A 17,589-nucleotide genomic window follows, 5' to 3' on the forward strand; every position below is an offset into this window, starting at 1 on the left:
TATTACTATTTAAATAATAATGGTATGGAGATAAAAACAGAATAATTCATTACGTAAACTAAATATATGAGAATGGCGTCTTCCGCAAACACACTTCAATTTTTTTCCGCCTAAACTGGTTTAGACGTCATTGTTTGTGGTTATTATTAAAATTATATTACACACTGCAACGAGGAAATTATTTTCTACTACAATATTATCTACGTATTTTACATGGGTGGATTGTTTGCGTGTGGACATACTGTGTTTGCTATTTGTATTGAATACATAGAGTATTTATTATAACATTACCAATACGAGTTAATTTTGATGGCCACGATACTTAAATTCTGATGATGTAATTATGTATTTATAAGCAAAAATATAGAGAGCAACGTGTATTCGATTCAATTTTTAATTGAATAACTTGTTTTTTTTTCGTGTGTGTGTTACGTAGAAAAGAACGAAAATTTATAGTTAAAATAATAATTTAATTTCCAACATTACAAAAATAGTATTTAATAAAATACTAAAATAACGTTACTTAGGTATGTATTTAATGAGTGAAATATATGTAATTTTACATTTTTTGATAACTTTGTCAAACCGACTTGATCAAATTTGTTAAAAATATATAGTTTTATGCATCTGACCTTGAATGTTATACATCAATAATAATGCGGGCGTATTAATGAATGATAATATTGTAAATTTATAATATCATTCATCTGTCTATGCTGCACGGTCATCGTTTATTATTTTTTATCTTGACTTTTTATTTGTAAATAAATAGTTATACACACATGCGTGAGTACAGTTTAGCATCGATTTGACTATAAAATGAAAAATAGCGTCATTTTATAGTTGTTGGTGTATTTTATGTATTCGTATATTAATATATTATGTATACTATATTAAATAGTATAAATGCGATGTATTATATTTCCGGTAATGGAGATTAGAAGATAATGTCTGAGGTAAAAAATTAACGTTCATTAATGTCAAATGATTCAGAGACAAAATACCTTCAAATTTTGTTGGAATGAATTTCCTGTTTCCTGTAATCCTGCATGTAAACAGAAAATTATGAAAAATATGTTTCTGACTATAAAGTAACAAACAAAATAAATACCATAGGTGCTTCAAAGTTATACTTTACCCGAGTTCTAAGACTTTTACGCGTGGCTATGCATTCATATTACCTATATGTATATACATAATAATATGCTATGTATTTACATATCATACATTCATACATTCATATGTATTTGCAGGGGATATGAAGGGACATAGTTTTTGTCTTTTTGAAATCATATTTATTCTATACTGTGTTGCAATGTGAAGTATTTTATAATAAATAAATATATTTTAAATATTATAATTTATAATACTCTAAAGTAATTCCTGGTGAGATATGCAAGGTAATATCATCTCACAATATTACGCATACTCTCGTGTTACAATAAATACATTTTTAGTTGAAAATCTCAAATATGTGTTTGAATTATTTACGCATCCTTACCCATAAATATTTATTTAATGTTTAAATAATTTATTTTCTGATTTAACTTTTATACCGTTAAAATGAAATATTTAATATTCTTTTTAAAGCAATATTAAGATATTATAGGGTGTATAAATGAAGATGAAGACTAAGGAGTACCTATATAAAATATAATATGACACCAAAATTATAGGTGGCATATTTAAAAATAATTAATTATTTATTCTGACATTTTTGAAAATCTATGAATAATTATTTAAAATTAAAAATGGATATTTAATCACATATTATATTAATATAAATTATAATAACCTTATAAAACATCATATCCAGATGAAATTCTAAATTTGAATATAAAAACAAAATATAAAATAATGTATAATGATAGGCATAACGCAGTAAAATGAATTATACAATAATTTTAAAATCCTTCTTATTATATATTCATATTACTATTGTCTATTAGAAATGTATTTTTTTTTTACAAAAACATAGGTTAACAATTTTTTTCAAAAGAAAAAAAATATCATTATATTACTATTTACTACCTAGTTGTTATTAAATTTTTAATAAGTCAATACAGATGATTATGGAACAATATATCCGTCGAGTCGTCGAAAAAAGTTTCGTTGAAAGTCACGTTGAAAAATAGTATTTTGAATTACAAAAAAATAATTAAAACCAGTTATTTTTTATTTAAATAACCAATTTCGTCAAACTTAAAACTTTATAACCACTCATAAAAATGTGAACGGCTTTACACGACTATTTTTTTAAATTTAAATTTTTATTTATTTTTTAAGTATTTACAATTTATACTAATAATAGCACAATATCACGATATTATAATTTATATAAGCTTTATGTTGCATTTCGCTCTTATTTCACTCATAATGTAGCTTGTTTTCAAAATTTCAAATACACGTGTACCCATTTAAAATAATAATAATAATATAAATACAATTTGAACATAATCAAAAAATATGTCGATTTACATTAAAAACAATTAATAAAGAAAATTATTTTAAATTCAAATAAAACTTAATATGTTTATATACATATGTATATTTTTAGAGTGTATTAACTATATTTTGTTAGGACATTATTGCATACATATTAATAGATTTTTAATACCTGATGTCTTAAGTCTTGGTACCTAATAAATAATAAGTAATAAATCGGAATGCCAATCGTTTAGGTCAAACTAAATTCGACTGAACACCTATTACGCATTTTGGATGTATTCACTTGATACTTGTTAGTAAAACAGAGATAATAATGATTATTAAAACATTTAAAACACCATCCTCGAAGTGACGGTGACCTGCACAACTATACGTCTATATTGTATAGTACCTGACACTACCCTGTATTACATTTCTGTGAAATACTTATTTACTGGCGCAATTTATTGCGCTCGAACCCGTTCATCGTAGCCCAGATGCGCCGGATTTATATCAATTGAAAATCGTGCAACGTTGCCATTTATCGGGTAACTATAAAATCTAAAATTATATTTTATTGTTGGTTGTAATAATCGTAATTGGAAATACCTAATCGATAAAGATAACATATCGAAATGTATGTATCAGTTATGTTTTTTGTGTTAGTACATGAGTTGTGACTTGTGAGTACCTACTACTATATAATATAATGGCATTTAATATAACCATTTCAAGCAAAAAAAAAACTGTAGCTTTTTGTTATTTTAAATATCAGGTTATTAGAAATTTTGTTTCTACAGATATAAGTTAGCGTTGTGTTGTGTTAAAAAAAAACTGTAGTGTACATGTCAACTAATAATTTAATAAATGAAGCTAACAGAAATTTAAGATATTGAATGACCATAAGTCGGAAGCTGAAGAAAGTTACTTACTGGATGTTCAAGGTAGGTGTGAAGGAAAAACATACAAAGATTTGATATTACGATTGAATAAACAAGTATACTCATACATACAGAGCTTTCCACGTGTAGTACTGCTTGGCATTATGACTTTTAATAATAATAATAATAATAATAATTTATAGGAAATCTTTAATCTATGTACCGCGAATGTAGGAAAATAATTATTATTACCTCTAGTTCCTAAATCACTTAACGAGACAATTGAACATGTTTCTAATTTAGTAATTTCAACGGATAATATTCATATATATATGGTTTTATACTGGTTTTTATATTACTAGTTATTTTAGTTATTACTATCAAAATGATTTGAATGTTATCGAGTTAGTGAGCTACACAGAACTTTATTTGGAATTTATGTATAAATAACATACTTGAAAATTTTACATTATCAATTTATTTTCATTTTGAAATTACAGCACATTAAGCATTTCTATAAATGTATTTTTCCTTACATCAGAATAAACCCTATAAATCAGTCTTTATTACAATGACCCGGTGACGTGTGATTTTGACCGAGCCTCACACGCGTTTTACCTATATAATATGTATCCGCAATGTCAAATAAATTAATATTTATCGTAATTTTATTGCAATGTTATTACTTATCAATTATCATCGTCGTCGCGATTTTATTCGGCTTTTAACACGTCTTCGTCGCAACCGTGATTTTATGTCGCTGCGACCATCGCACATTTACAATATTATCATATTATTAGTACAAGTACACTTAGTTTATGAATACGTTATTGCAATGATATTTTTAATGTCGAACGCGTTTATTTGCGGCGCACCCGGCGGCTGTGTTAATTTTAATGGAAAACAAACACCGTAAGTCTCAGCAAAGGCCAAACGGGTTGCTATTCGCTAGGTCGTCGGTTCGTTCACCGCGTGTTATCTGAGCGCACAAATATCATATATTATACATAGGTATAAACAGCTGTTTTCTGTGAACAGCCATCCGTGTATCTATTATACGTATGCATAATGTGCGTGTAACATATTAATCATGGTTCATAATGTTATAATTTACCTATATCATAATCGCCATTGGCCCATCCTATACAGTATACAACTAAACATAATATTATATATTTATAGAATAATAATCGTTTTCTTCGATTACCGGTAATAACTAGGTATCTAATAATGTTTATGTCGCGTACACGTACACTACACAGTACGCGTTTACACCTTATTATCGTGTACGTTCCTGCGACATTCATTACGCGTGTGTACGTTACAAACTGTCGACAACACGTTACCTGCAAGTCGAATAATACTACAATGTTGTACCACACGGTATTTTGAAAACCTGACTTTACACTATCACACGATCTAACACTGTTGTACTTCCTCCGTAGTCCGTTTAGTGGATACGTTCGGAAGCGACAAGTTCACAAGTTGGACTCGATTGTATACAGATTTAACGCAATACAATTCCTAAATTCCCCGGAATAGTTAGTTTTTTGGAATAATTTTACAAATTGATTAAATAAAATAACATTTATACTTTTACCACGAGTAAGTCTACTCAGATTCTGTTCTTATATGTTAGGCTAATACTGGCCGCTTGCAACGTCACACTACTAAAAATTTCGATCGGTATAGTGTTCGATATTCGGTATAAATTAAAAATATAGCTGTAAACAATCAACATCTCTGTAATAAGTTAGTTTAAGGCTGTTGAAAGCTGGTCGTTTTATCGTCATTTTTTCGTGCGTTTAGACCAATAAGCGAAAGAAAAATTCACCCAGTACCAAAAGTCCGATTTTAATTTTAAAAACATATTTAAATTCCTTATTTTCTTTTCTAAGTTATTTAGGAAATGGATTTAAAATTATTATTTTTAGTAACACTAAAATAAGGTGAATTTTGAAAAAAAAATAATGTATAAATATAATTCATATGTTACTACCTATAGTAATTAGACAATACAAAAAATCAAAAGTCCATTTCATACATAACCTAGAAAAGAGAATACGGAATTCAAATATGTTTTTAAAATTAAAATCGGACTTTTGGTACTGGGTGAAGTTTTCTTTCGCTTATTAATCTAAACGCACGAAAAAATGACAAAAACGACCCGCTTTTAACAACTTTAACTTATTTTTAATACCCAAAAGTTTATTTTATATTTTAGCGATTAACTTGTTTTTTTACATCATTATAGCAAACAGGTCTAAATGGTAGTCTAATACAACTAAGTTACTTCTTAATATTTTATACATTTCTCAAGTGTACATATTTGTCTAGTCAACACTCAACAGTACATTATATATTTTCTACAGCACAATAAAATTAGTGTCCTACTGCACCTTACAATAACGCCTGCAATACACGTACCTATGTAGGGTATAATACCTATAAACATCCTTCATTCCGATGATGACGGATTAACGTTACATTATTGTAAAATTGAGAGTTGCATATAAGATAATATTATACGAATTGAAAAATATTTTTCTGAATATAATAATTGCATAGACGCCGGGTCGTCGATTAGTCCGATGTGTCTGGTTGGGTAGGTTATCACGCAGGTCGTCCGTCTTCCGACACAACTCGTGTATTAAAAATGTTTTTCTTCATTAACACACCTTTTCGTTCAAACTCTGAGATACATAATATTATGCAGTGCGATGGCTGATAACGAATGACACTGTTTATAATATAATAATTATTAAATATTATAACTTAGAGATTAATTATGTTTAATGTATATATGCATAGAGATATATTCTAAATTTCTGTGTCAGTAATGGCGAAATTATTTAAATGTATCCATATTATATTTTATATTTATAGGTAAAAACAATAATTTATAATACTTTATCAATAACATCAATAAAACAGATAACAGTATCCTAACGATATTATTACTTATTATTAATAACAATATTGTATATTTGTATATTATTTATAAATGTTATTATTTTTTCTAAAATAAATATATAGGTTTTAGTTTTATAAATATTATTAAACAATCGTTATTATAAAAAAAATAAGTATAGTGATATAAGTAAAGTAAGTATAAGTATAGTATAGTTACATTTTATAGTTTTTTTCTAAAAACAATTCCAAAGTATTAACCAATTTAAAAGGTATCCGTTTGTGAAAAGAGCCCAAATCTGTGATTTTCTTTTGTCTCAGAAAATTCTAAAATTATGGATAAACGAAACGATTACTTTATCCGTTATCGGATCAAATGAATCAAGTATAATAATTTTAAGCATTATTCATTTTTGATATTTTTGTGATTGAATATTTTCAAAATTCTTATAAATTAATATATATTTTACTCTATGTAATTCCCTTTTAGTAGTTAAAAACTTAATGAACTTCTCCCCTTGATATATATGGAATTACTATTTATTAATTAACAATTCATATAACTTTTCTATTCCAATAAATTATGATTGTATCATTGTTCTAAAGACGAACCTATCAACATTATCGTAATTTATTATTTTACAATATAGGCATTAAATATTTAAATGTATTTGTTTATATTAAAAATTAAAATTATGTTAAACTTATTGTCTCATATGATGTAAAGTATGTAGTTATTTTTGTAGCAATTTACCTATAAATATACCTAAGACTCAAGTCCGTTTTTCTTTAACAATAATAATAAAAAATAATAAATTTATTTTTACAGCATATTTATTTTATAGCGAAGAATTATTTACACGGTCCAAGGATTTTTGTCAAGGCTTTTACATGGTTCTGAATTGTGTTGAACTGTACAGTCCTTATTATTTTTTTCTGGAAAAATTTGTTTTTGTGTAATTTCGTAAACTGTATCATCTGTATTATCATTGCCACAACTTTCTTTTACTATTCGTTCAACGTTGTAAAACTTACTAGCATTTGAATCGCAATTTGTTTGTGGGAACTTAGCATCTTTTCCACATGGATTGTCTGACACAACGAGATTCTGGCTCCGTCTTATCCATTCTGGGATTGGTTGAGACGAAAGAAAATCACAAATTTGGTTTTTTTCACAAGAAGATATCATTTGGTTTGATTTAGTGACGTTTTCAACGCCATTTTTAAAAAAATGATGGACAGATGGCTTTGAACATAAGGGTAACTGGCAAATATTTTGTTCTACATTTTGTTTTTGGACACAATCATTTTTTAGGTGGTTTGTGTTTTTAAAACATACTGATAAATTGCTGTTTTTTTTGTCGACTATTTGATTCGAAATTTGATTTACCTGTAATATTTGTTGATGCTCACTCCGTTTAATCATTTCCAAAGTTAGCTTTGCTTTTAAAAACTCACATAAAATGATATCGCCGTACTTTATTTGATTGTTACCATCGTGTGAATTTATAATCTGTAAATTATCAGCATTAGTATTGTCTATTAATTTGCAAACACACCGATTCGAGTTACACGCGCTATTAATATTTATGTTTGTGTTTGTGTTTGGAGTATCTGTGGTCATACACTGTTGAGCTTGTGGTATATCAGGTTGTATTAGGTAATCAATACACATTTTAATATCGTTTATACTTTTTTGTAGTTCTTGTTTATTTTCTTTTTCCGTATTATTTGAATTGCTTTTCATAACTAAGTGTTCGTCAGTTTTTACTTAACTGTTCGACATTACACATTAATTTATCTATGTTCATTTCGTTTTTGTTCATTTTATTTTCTAATCCGGATAGATGAACCATAATATCCGATTTTTCGTTTACTTGATCGATTTTAAATTGTGCCAATGCTGACTGTATTTTTGTAAAAAAGCATTCTAATCGCCCATCTAAATTGGTTAATTGGTTATCGGACTTAACACTTTCAGGTAAATTTTCGGTATTTATTATTACTCGTTCATTTTGTTTAATAATTTCGGTAGGAGTTGTTTCAGGTTTATTCTTTTTATTAGTTTTAATATTTTTATTTATTACTTTTTGTTTATTACTAGGCATTTCCTTGTTTTTTTTGGAAATTTTTCCCAGTGTTGTTTTTTTCTTTTTTGGTGTCGATGTATTCTCCATACCGTTTAATTTATTTACAGAGTTTGGAGTAATGTTTATATTAGTATTGTTTGAAATAGTATTGTGGTCAGGTTCTACTTTGGTATTCAGCTGTTTTATGTCAAGTAAGCCAGATAGACAAGATACCTACAATAATCCAAATAGCATTAAAATATTTTATTAATAAATCGATTTATATTTACTTTGTCAGTAAGTGTTTGTAGATTTTTTTCTATAATTGGTATAATTCTTAGAACTTCTGCTATTTTACAATTATTTATTTCTTCATGGTTTTTAATGTCTGTAGTGCTATGGCAGTTTAAATTCAAATCTTGTTTATTTTTTAATGCTTGTGTATTTTCGTGTATTATTTTTACGTCTTCATCCCGTTTTTCCAAATCAGTTTTAATTATTGGCTCCTTATCGTTTTTCAATAAAATTTCGTTTTTTTCCTCGTTTATCGTATTTTCATTAACACTTTGCTGAATTGTGTTCTCGTCTTCATTAATTTTTGTTTTAAAAAATAAGCTATTTAACCACATTTAAGTGTTTTTTTTTTCATTAAATGTATTAAAAAAATGAATGTATTCTACACGTATTAAATTTTGAAATAAATGAAATGTAATAAATAGTTTTATAAATATTTAGTTTATTGGTATTTACTTTAGATACTGGTAGTTATAGTTAATCAAAACTATAATATTATTAGGCCAATCAATATTTATTTTTTTAACAGCTTTTTAATTTAATTTTAAACTAACTTGCTGTATTTTTTTAAGTAAGTACCTAAGCGATTGAGAAATAAAGAGATTATAAATCGATGACAATATATTATTGCAGAATAATTTATTTATCTCTACTTATACTACCTAAGCATACAATTAAATTATTTTTTCGTTTATTATATGGACATAGAATTTAACATCACAATAAAATATATTATTCATTTTCATTTAACACAATGTTTCATATAAACAATTTATTTTATACAAATTTAGCTATTTAATTTTTCGTCAATAATGCAGAAAATTTAGTTGGATAACACTAACATACCTTCGTTCAAATTTTCATTTCCTATAAGTACTCATTTTGAAATTTTCTCATGCCAACATAACAGTTAAATGTAGAATCATGCGAGAGTAGAAGGTTTCCCGGTTACCTGGTCACGTATTTAAAGTGTGTTGTACCTATAGTATTGCGTTATAAAACAAGATTACGATTCAATAACTTTTTGATTTTCTGTCAATGATTAAATATAATTGTAAAAAATCACTAATAATGAATGCCATAGATAACATATTTAAATTGTTACCATTGATATATTCATATTATTCATGTTTCAAAATCAACAATGAACATACGATGAACATGAAGTTAATTATAGTGAACTCATAGATGAATTAAAATAATAATTTATTAAGCACGATGGTTATTGCCTAAAATATTTGTATTATCTGATTTCTTTACAGTTGTTAGAAAACTTAAAAAATAGTATGATAGTCTAAGTCACCGCTTATTTGACTCATTATGGAACATGATTCGGTAAAGCGAAAGTTTTAAGAATAAAAAGATATGTATTGTAAACAATTTTCTTTGTACTAATAATTATTCATTATTATGTATTTTAAATTTCATTGATAAAGAAAAAAGTATTGAAGTTGATAACGACAAAAAGAGAAAAAATATTTATTTTTTTAAACGTTGTTTCGTCATGACTTATTAATTATGTAAAAATATTCCGTTATAAATACACATAGATAATAGACTACTATAATAAGACACGAGCAGTTGGTATAATACATTTTTTGATTTTGGTAAAAAAAGTTAACTGTGTAGTGTGTATGGCCAAGATGTTTGTATATTATGTATATTTTAAGAGTTTAACTACGTAATTTTTGAAATACACAAATCGTTTGTACCTTAAACGAATTGAACAGCTGTTAGCTATTAAATATAAATATTGATCTTCTATATAGAAACGATGCTTGTAGTTTAGTTTTTGTAATTGCTAAGGAAGGAACTTCGTAAATAAAACACAATACCAAGAATATTATTTATGACTTAATTGTGTTAAACAATTTATATAACATATTCTACAAATGTTTGTACGCGTCATATACTGATATGTTTGGAAATAAGAGTTGTAGTGTTAAAGAAAATTTTATTTCAACTGGTAAAATTGAAATTCCTCCTTATTTGTCGAAAATCTTGACAGAATGGTCAAAAGCTGCAATACGTACTCAACCTTCAGATCTTCTTCTATGGTCTTCAATTTACTTTCATATGAAAGCTAATGGTAAGCAGCCACCAGTAAAAGAATACTTAGATCCCCCTGATGTAAAAATAGGGCCGGGTGGCTTGACTCCAAATACGTTAAAGGCACTGGCCAAGACTCTATCTAATAAATATGAAACTTATGAAAAAATTGAAGCAATGTGGAATATTTTGTCGCTTAAGAAAAAAATATTTACGGAAATAATTAAAATTGGCAATTTTAAAAATCAAATCAAATCAAACGAATTTATAGGAATTACAGCTGCTTACCTAAGCAATAGTCTTAAAGGTACAATGATATTGTTGTGTGATACATTTTCTACAGATCATTCAAATGGTATTCTATTGGAAGTATTTGTGGACATTTATCAATATTTGGCAAGGCTTGATTGTGCAGACATAGTACTATCATCAAATGAAACTTCATTAATTGAACTTAAAACAGAAAATTACGAAGAAACCATTGCACATAATGATAGTCAATGTTTTAATTCTTCGTCTTCTCAAGAATGTAGTTTGGATACTGAATTTTCTTGTCACAGTGAATTTGAGGAACAAGACACTAATTTATTAGATACCTGTAAGTCATCAGAGGGCATTATGGTTTGGCAAGATGTAAATATGGATTATGGACCAGAATCATTAACAGAAATTCTGCATGCAACACCAATTATCAATATCCCAAAGGTTACTACAGTTTGTGATGATCAGGATTATGAATTGTTGATAAATAAATTAAAAGATAACCCGTATGATCAAGAAATATTGTCACAACTTAGTGATGAAAGTGTGATATGCGATGACCAACAATCAGAAATTTCAATTGACTCTATGACAGACACTACTCAAATAAAAACTGAACATCTGAGTTTAGGTGAATTTAGTTATGAAGAAATGATTGGTAACCCTTCATCTTTAGTATTGACAGAATCAAATTATGAGAAAAATGACTTCAACATTCAAAATGTAGAAATGTATAATGACTATACTGAGATAAATCCTGAAGAAATGAATGAAATGAGTATTACAAAATATGAAGATAATATGAATGATATAGAATCCGACATAAATGAAGAAAACAAAAATAATATTAATAGTTTAACAGACATAGAAATAAACAAAGATTTTATTGTTATGATGGCTTTAGTTAGTGATGCAAACGATCCATTATCAAATATTGACAATGCCACAGATGAATCATTAGGAGATCATGAGTCATTAAAATCTGAATTTTCAATGTTAGAAAAAATCGATTTGAATCCTAATGCTGAAGATGGTGAAAACAATAATATAAAAATAGCTAAACAGATCTTTGATGAAAATACTTATTTAATTAATAAAAAGAAAGTTCAGGCAGTGAAATTAGTAGCGGTTCAGAAGGATTCCATCACTCAGATATTGATCAACATAGTCATCGTTCGACGGCGTTAGATAAAAGTTCAATCCATTCCGAATCTAATTACAAAAGCAATTATTCATCTAAAGATTCGTCTTTAATAAACAACAATAAACTTGATGAAGATCAATTATTATCATTACATGATTTATCGGAATCTGCACAGTTTGAGTTTACAGACTCTCCGGAAGAACCTTTCAATCAAAATAAAGAAACGATTGAAGAATGTGAAGAATATTTAAATCGGTCAGAAAAATCAATAGATATACCGCTACCGGAAAAAGTCGTTGATGCCAAAATACATCATCCTGAAAAACGGACTCGTACGATGTTTGGTATTGGGCCGACAATTTCGGAGAAACAAATAAAATACGTCATTGACTGGGTGACTAAATGCGCTAGTAACCAAAATAATTATGTACAAGAACATAATTTAATACATTTTCGATGTCCGCCGTTGGATTATACGTCCGGGAACTCTAACAAGGAATCAAATAAAAATTCATGTTTTAAAATAAATTAGTACATATCATTCAGAACTATTAATTTTAATAATGCCCTGTACGACACAAAAAAATAATGTGAAAAATATAAAATTGGTATCACATTGGTCGGTATTTGCATAAAAAAAATATACATATCATGCTTTACTTCTTCACTTATTGATTATTTGAAAAATAATTTATTTAGTGAAAATAATAAAGTTAATAAAATAAGGTAGCTAATGCTCAATTGGATCATAATCTAATTAAATAATGAAAAACATTTACTTATAGAAGAAACATAAATTGTAGGTTTTAAATTCCCCCGAATAATGTTTTTAAATTATAACAAAATAATTAATATTGTTACTTATCGTTTAAATAAGTAAATTTATTAAAATTTGAACTTTAAAAGTCTATAAAAATAATTGCCTTTATATAATTTTTAGATTTTATGATTTCACTATGAACAACTTATGAAAAATCTTGTATTAAATTTATGTAAAAATTTCCGTTAATCCTTAACTGGTTTTTCTCAATATAAAAAAAGCACTAGTAGTTCTTTTGATCTCTTTAAAGTACAAACTAGATCAAATTTGTTATCAGAAAAAACCTTATTTTTTTAATTCTTAACATTTTATCCTCTTATTGATCACTTATTATCTTGTATACATACACAAAAAAACTCAATGTATTGTAAAATCAATACATTTATCGTTCCGTTCAAAATCTTAAAAGTGAAAAAAATTGTTTCTAAAACTTATAGTTTGTTCTAAGTACTTCTAACCAATGATTAAAAGGTAAGCGGTTACTTTATACAGTCCATTGTTAAAACACTTAAAACTACATAACGCGGACCTTTGTACGGTCATGTAAAATTTTAGATTACAGAACGCGAACGTTTATTTGTACTATTATGTATACATAAAGTATATATTAATGTATATAGTTATAAACCTAAGTGTTAAGTGTATATAATGTAAATTATTAAAATGCAAAAATTAAATAAAAAAAAGAAGTAAATTTATTAAAAACGTTATAAAATATAGTAAATTACTATTAGTCAAAATAATCAGTTTAAATCAATTAAAAATGTAAACAATATAAATAAAAATAAAAATAATATTGAAAAAAAAATGTATGTCAAAAACGAAAAATAATGTTAAAACCGACATAATATATGGAATTTAAAAATTCAAAATTATTTCTTTGTTTTGGTGCTGGTTGCATAAAGTTAATAGCTTATTTTTTTTATCAGAATTAAATTTTGCTTCTTTATATGTAGGCTATTGCCACATTCGCCCAATTGTATTGCCCGCAAAACATGTCCGAAAACTCGGAGAATGTATAAAATACTTAGATTTACCTAATAATATTTAAACTTAATAATAATAATCATATTTATTGGCACCAAATTAAAAGTTAAAAACAATTTATGAGTACATAAGAAAATACAACTAAATACATTGGTTCTCTTTTCAAAAGTGAAGCTTGTGTTGAAAAGAGAGAGTTGTGACAGATTGTAAGTATTATTGATTAGGATCGTTATTGACAATTAATAAAGTAAAAATTAGAACAAATAGAGAATGTAAAGAACGACATAATTTAGAAAATTTTTTTTTAAAATTCAGAAGATGTTTATAGTATTAATGTTTAATTCAAATACACATTGTTATTTATGGTTACACACAATCACATATTATGTCTGATAACTTCTAAGTTAATACGCATTGTTTTAGATTTTTGTATTAATTTTTGTATTTTTTAAATAGACAACTGAATCAATTAAGTATACATTTATTTAGTAGAATAAATCAATGTTAATAAAAACATAAGGTTTAGGATCAATTACTATTTTTTTTAGTAAAGATTTTATTTAAATTTCAGATGCTGATTGTAATAGTATTAATTTTTAATTTAAATACAATGAACATATGCAAATTGTTATTTATGCTTACACACAGTCACATAGTTCAAAGTATAATATGCTAGTTTTTTTCGAATGGCTCGACCAGGTCCTTTGGGGGGATTTTCGAAGTCTAGGTCCCTGTATCGAACTGATGTAGTTGTTGCAGCCGAATTTCAGCATTTTTTCTTCCTAAAACTTCCACTTGTAAATCTATTTATTAATTAACATAGTTTATTTTTATGGAGTGATATATAAAAATACGACAATATTAGATAGGTAGGTATAAAATCGATAGGTATTTGCGCGCTAAAGTATTAATACAAAATAAATAAACATTTACACATTTCATGTATTTTAAGGGAATGTTAGAGCAATATTTGTTTTCTCTCTTAGGCCGACAAGCAACGTATTTAATACGTTTTTACCTAAAATCGTTTTTTATGACTTTTGAGTTAACAAAACTACAAAATACTATTTTAATTTCTGTAAGAATTTGATCATATTATGACTATTATTTTCTAATTATTTATAGATATAAAAAATTAAAACACAATGAGTATTTTAAAAATTTATTTTATACTAAAAAATGCTTTATTTCACAATTATAAAGTATTAAACATAGGTTAGGTTTATGATTTTTAAGAATAAATTTTAATATTTTTTAAATCTTTTTAAAATATTTAAAAAATGTTTTTAAAAATATATATTTAAAATAATGTTTAAACATTTTATTTTGAATAGAAAACTGGCCATTTGAATATTTTATTAACATTTATAAAATAATGAATAAACCATTTTCCAATGTTTTTTTCAATATTTAAAAAATATTTTTTTGTCACTTGGTTGGTATTATAATATAAGCTTAAAAATGAAATATCCACATTCACAATAGTGAGGAACATTCGATCACTACTGTACAGCTAAGTTACTTCTTGGATGTTTTTTAATTATTGAAAACAGTTCCTACAATTCTATGTTATCAGTTTCCTCGGATTCGGTAAATTTATATCTTGAATTTTTTTGATGCTTTCCCCAGTTTCCCCTTATACCTACAGGCTACAGCACATACAAACACACGCACACACAATTAGTAAAATCGTAAGTACATTATTATTATTGTTTAAATAGAATACACTGCAGGTTTTTGTCCATTTTATTTTTAATTTTCATAAGTAATTTATTAATATTTACGATTATAAACAAAATATAATAATAAAATAGACCGGTGAGCGCGCGGCGGATGCTAAAACGCCGTCGCCGCCGCCGCCGCCGCCGCCGTCATATCGATCGGCTCCTCGCTGGGCCGCCGCCGTCATGCCGCGCGCCGCTATCAGCTTATCACTCTACCGGAATAATAATAATATTATTCACAAAAAAAAAATTTAATTTTGTAAATAATACAATTCGCTACAATATTATAATATATTTTATTTATCGGCATCGTTATGTTCGAGTCTCGCAGTGTTGCTGTTCCCGTGATTTCATGTTCCGCGCCCAAGCGCATGTACAGCCTACGATATTGTACGCGTAATGAACACCGTAATAATAACGTACCGCAATAATAATAACAGTAATCAGTAATCTATAATATAATATTATAATGGACTTCATTAATCGTAACAAAACAACACCGATCCGATACAACGACCACGTGGACGGTCGTTTCGTATCGTAGTTACATGTACGTATAACGTTTAATTATTAAAATTATTTTTTATTATCATAATTCATTACGTAAGCGTTCCTATATATATTATAACTAACTATTATTTATATTACTATGATATCAAATCGTCCAACGCAAAGTCAAAGTACTGTTTAGTGTGTAGTTTAGGCGCATTTTGTTGAACTCGACGACGACGGTATAATGACATAATATTGATAACAAACAATATGGCGAGCGCAGTAGAAAAAAAGTCCTGTACAGGACGAGCTCGATGCAATAATATTGTTCAGTGCTCGGAATGGAACATTTTTTAAACCAACACACGCTGTAATCTAAATGCCGGCATTTTTTCATTTATTGTTCGTTAGTCATAATTGTTGTAAATTAATAACACATCACACGGTTATCGATCGTACGGCAACAATGTAGGTATTTATCTACTGTCACTGTGTCATGATATTGAAACCATTTCTCTACTTTTGATGTCTCTCGAGCATTGTACAGTCTACGGATAAAATGTACAGTACAGCGTAGGTAAAAACTGTTCCTATGGCAATTGGATAGCGACTATGAGTAAATAAAATCTTATTAGTTATAAGTTAGGGCTCGGAAGTTGATGCATTTTTTTTTTTTGGAACTTTTAGACGATGGTCTCCTGGCTACAAATGTGTTTCATTAACATGTGAATCTGAACAACTAAAATTTATTTTGCATTTTTTGGTGTCTATTACTTTTTAAGTAATTTTTTGACATTTTCAGGTCATTTTCCCATATTTCTAGTCATTTTTACTGATTTCACATTAATTCACTTCTTATCATTATGCCAATAACTTACTTAGAACTTTGAAATTATCACGGACTAAGATTATAGTACCTTCCGATTTTATCTCACTAATTACAATCGTTGTTGTCGTGTTGTAGTAGATATGACTATATCTAAATTTTATTAATTTTTTGTAATATTTTCGAAATACAGAAAATTGTTTTATTTTAATTTTAAGGACATTTTTTATAATTTTTTTGTCATATTTTGAGTAATTTGTAAGCTTTGATAAATATATATAGCATTTTATAGTAAAATAAAATACAGTTTTAAAAAAAATATATTTTTATTAATTTAAAACAAATATTTGTAGTTTTTTTAGGTCATTTTTTAAGGAACTTTTTTGTCGTTTTTATGTCATATTTGTATTTTTTTAAATCATTTTTTAATGTTTTTAATGTCATCAGCTTTCGAGTTCTAATTATTATTTACCAGTGAGGTAGTGACTGATAAGTGTGATTACTAATTAGTGATTTGTCGTGTTTTAAAACTTATTGCACATTTCCGAGTTTTATTTTTAACATAAATGAGTTAAAAACTAAATTGTTTTTCATCAAGTAAAATTACAATAAAATCCAAAATGTTTTTCAAAAATGTTACCTTTACTAAAGAAACGAAACGCTATACTCAAGTTGTGGTGAACCGAAATCGTGTTTCGATGCATT

At 26.9% G+C, this 17,589-nt stretch overlaps 2 protein-coding genes across 3 annotated transcripts in view; one reads left to right on the top strand and one right to left on the bottom strand.

Annotated features, from left to right (window-relative positions):
• LOC113559937 overlaps nucleotides 1-17,589 on the top strand; it is a 33,011-nt gene that overhangs the window by 2,642 nt on the left and 12,780 nt on the right. The window contains exon 1 of one of the 2 annotated variants that reach the window (XM_026965723.1): nucleotides 3,259-3,371. The exons of the other annotated variant lie outside the window; for it this stretch is intronic. The gene's annotated coding sequence lies outside the window, so the exon portion shown is untranslated. Of the gene's footprint in view, nucleotides 1-3,258; nucleotides 3,372-17,589 lie in introns of those variants that run through there. 2 annotated transcript variants of the gene reach the window in all.
• LOC113559663 (putative uncharacterized protein DDB_G0289041) lies at nucleotides 7,075-8,916 on the bottom strand. The gene is given in 3 exon segments (XM_026965416.1): nucleotides 7,075-7,980; nucleotides 7,982-8,521; nucleotides 8,578-8,916. Coding segments are annotated over 3 exon segments (1,785 nt in total).

Source organism: Rhopalosiphum maidis, chromosome 3 (genome assembly GCF_003676215.2).
Source record: "Rhopalosiphum maidis isolate BTI-1 chromosome 3, ASM367621v3, whole genome shotgun sequence".
NCBI lineage: Eukaryota > Metazoa > Arthropoda > Insecta > Hemiptera > Aphididae > Rhopalosiphum > Rhopalosiphum maidis.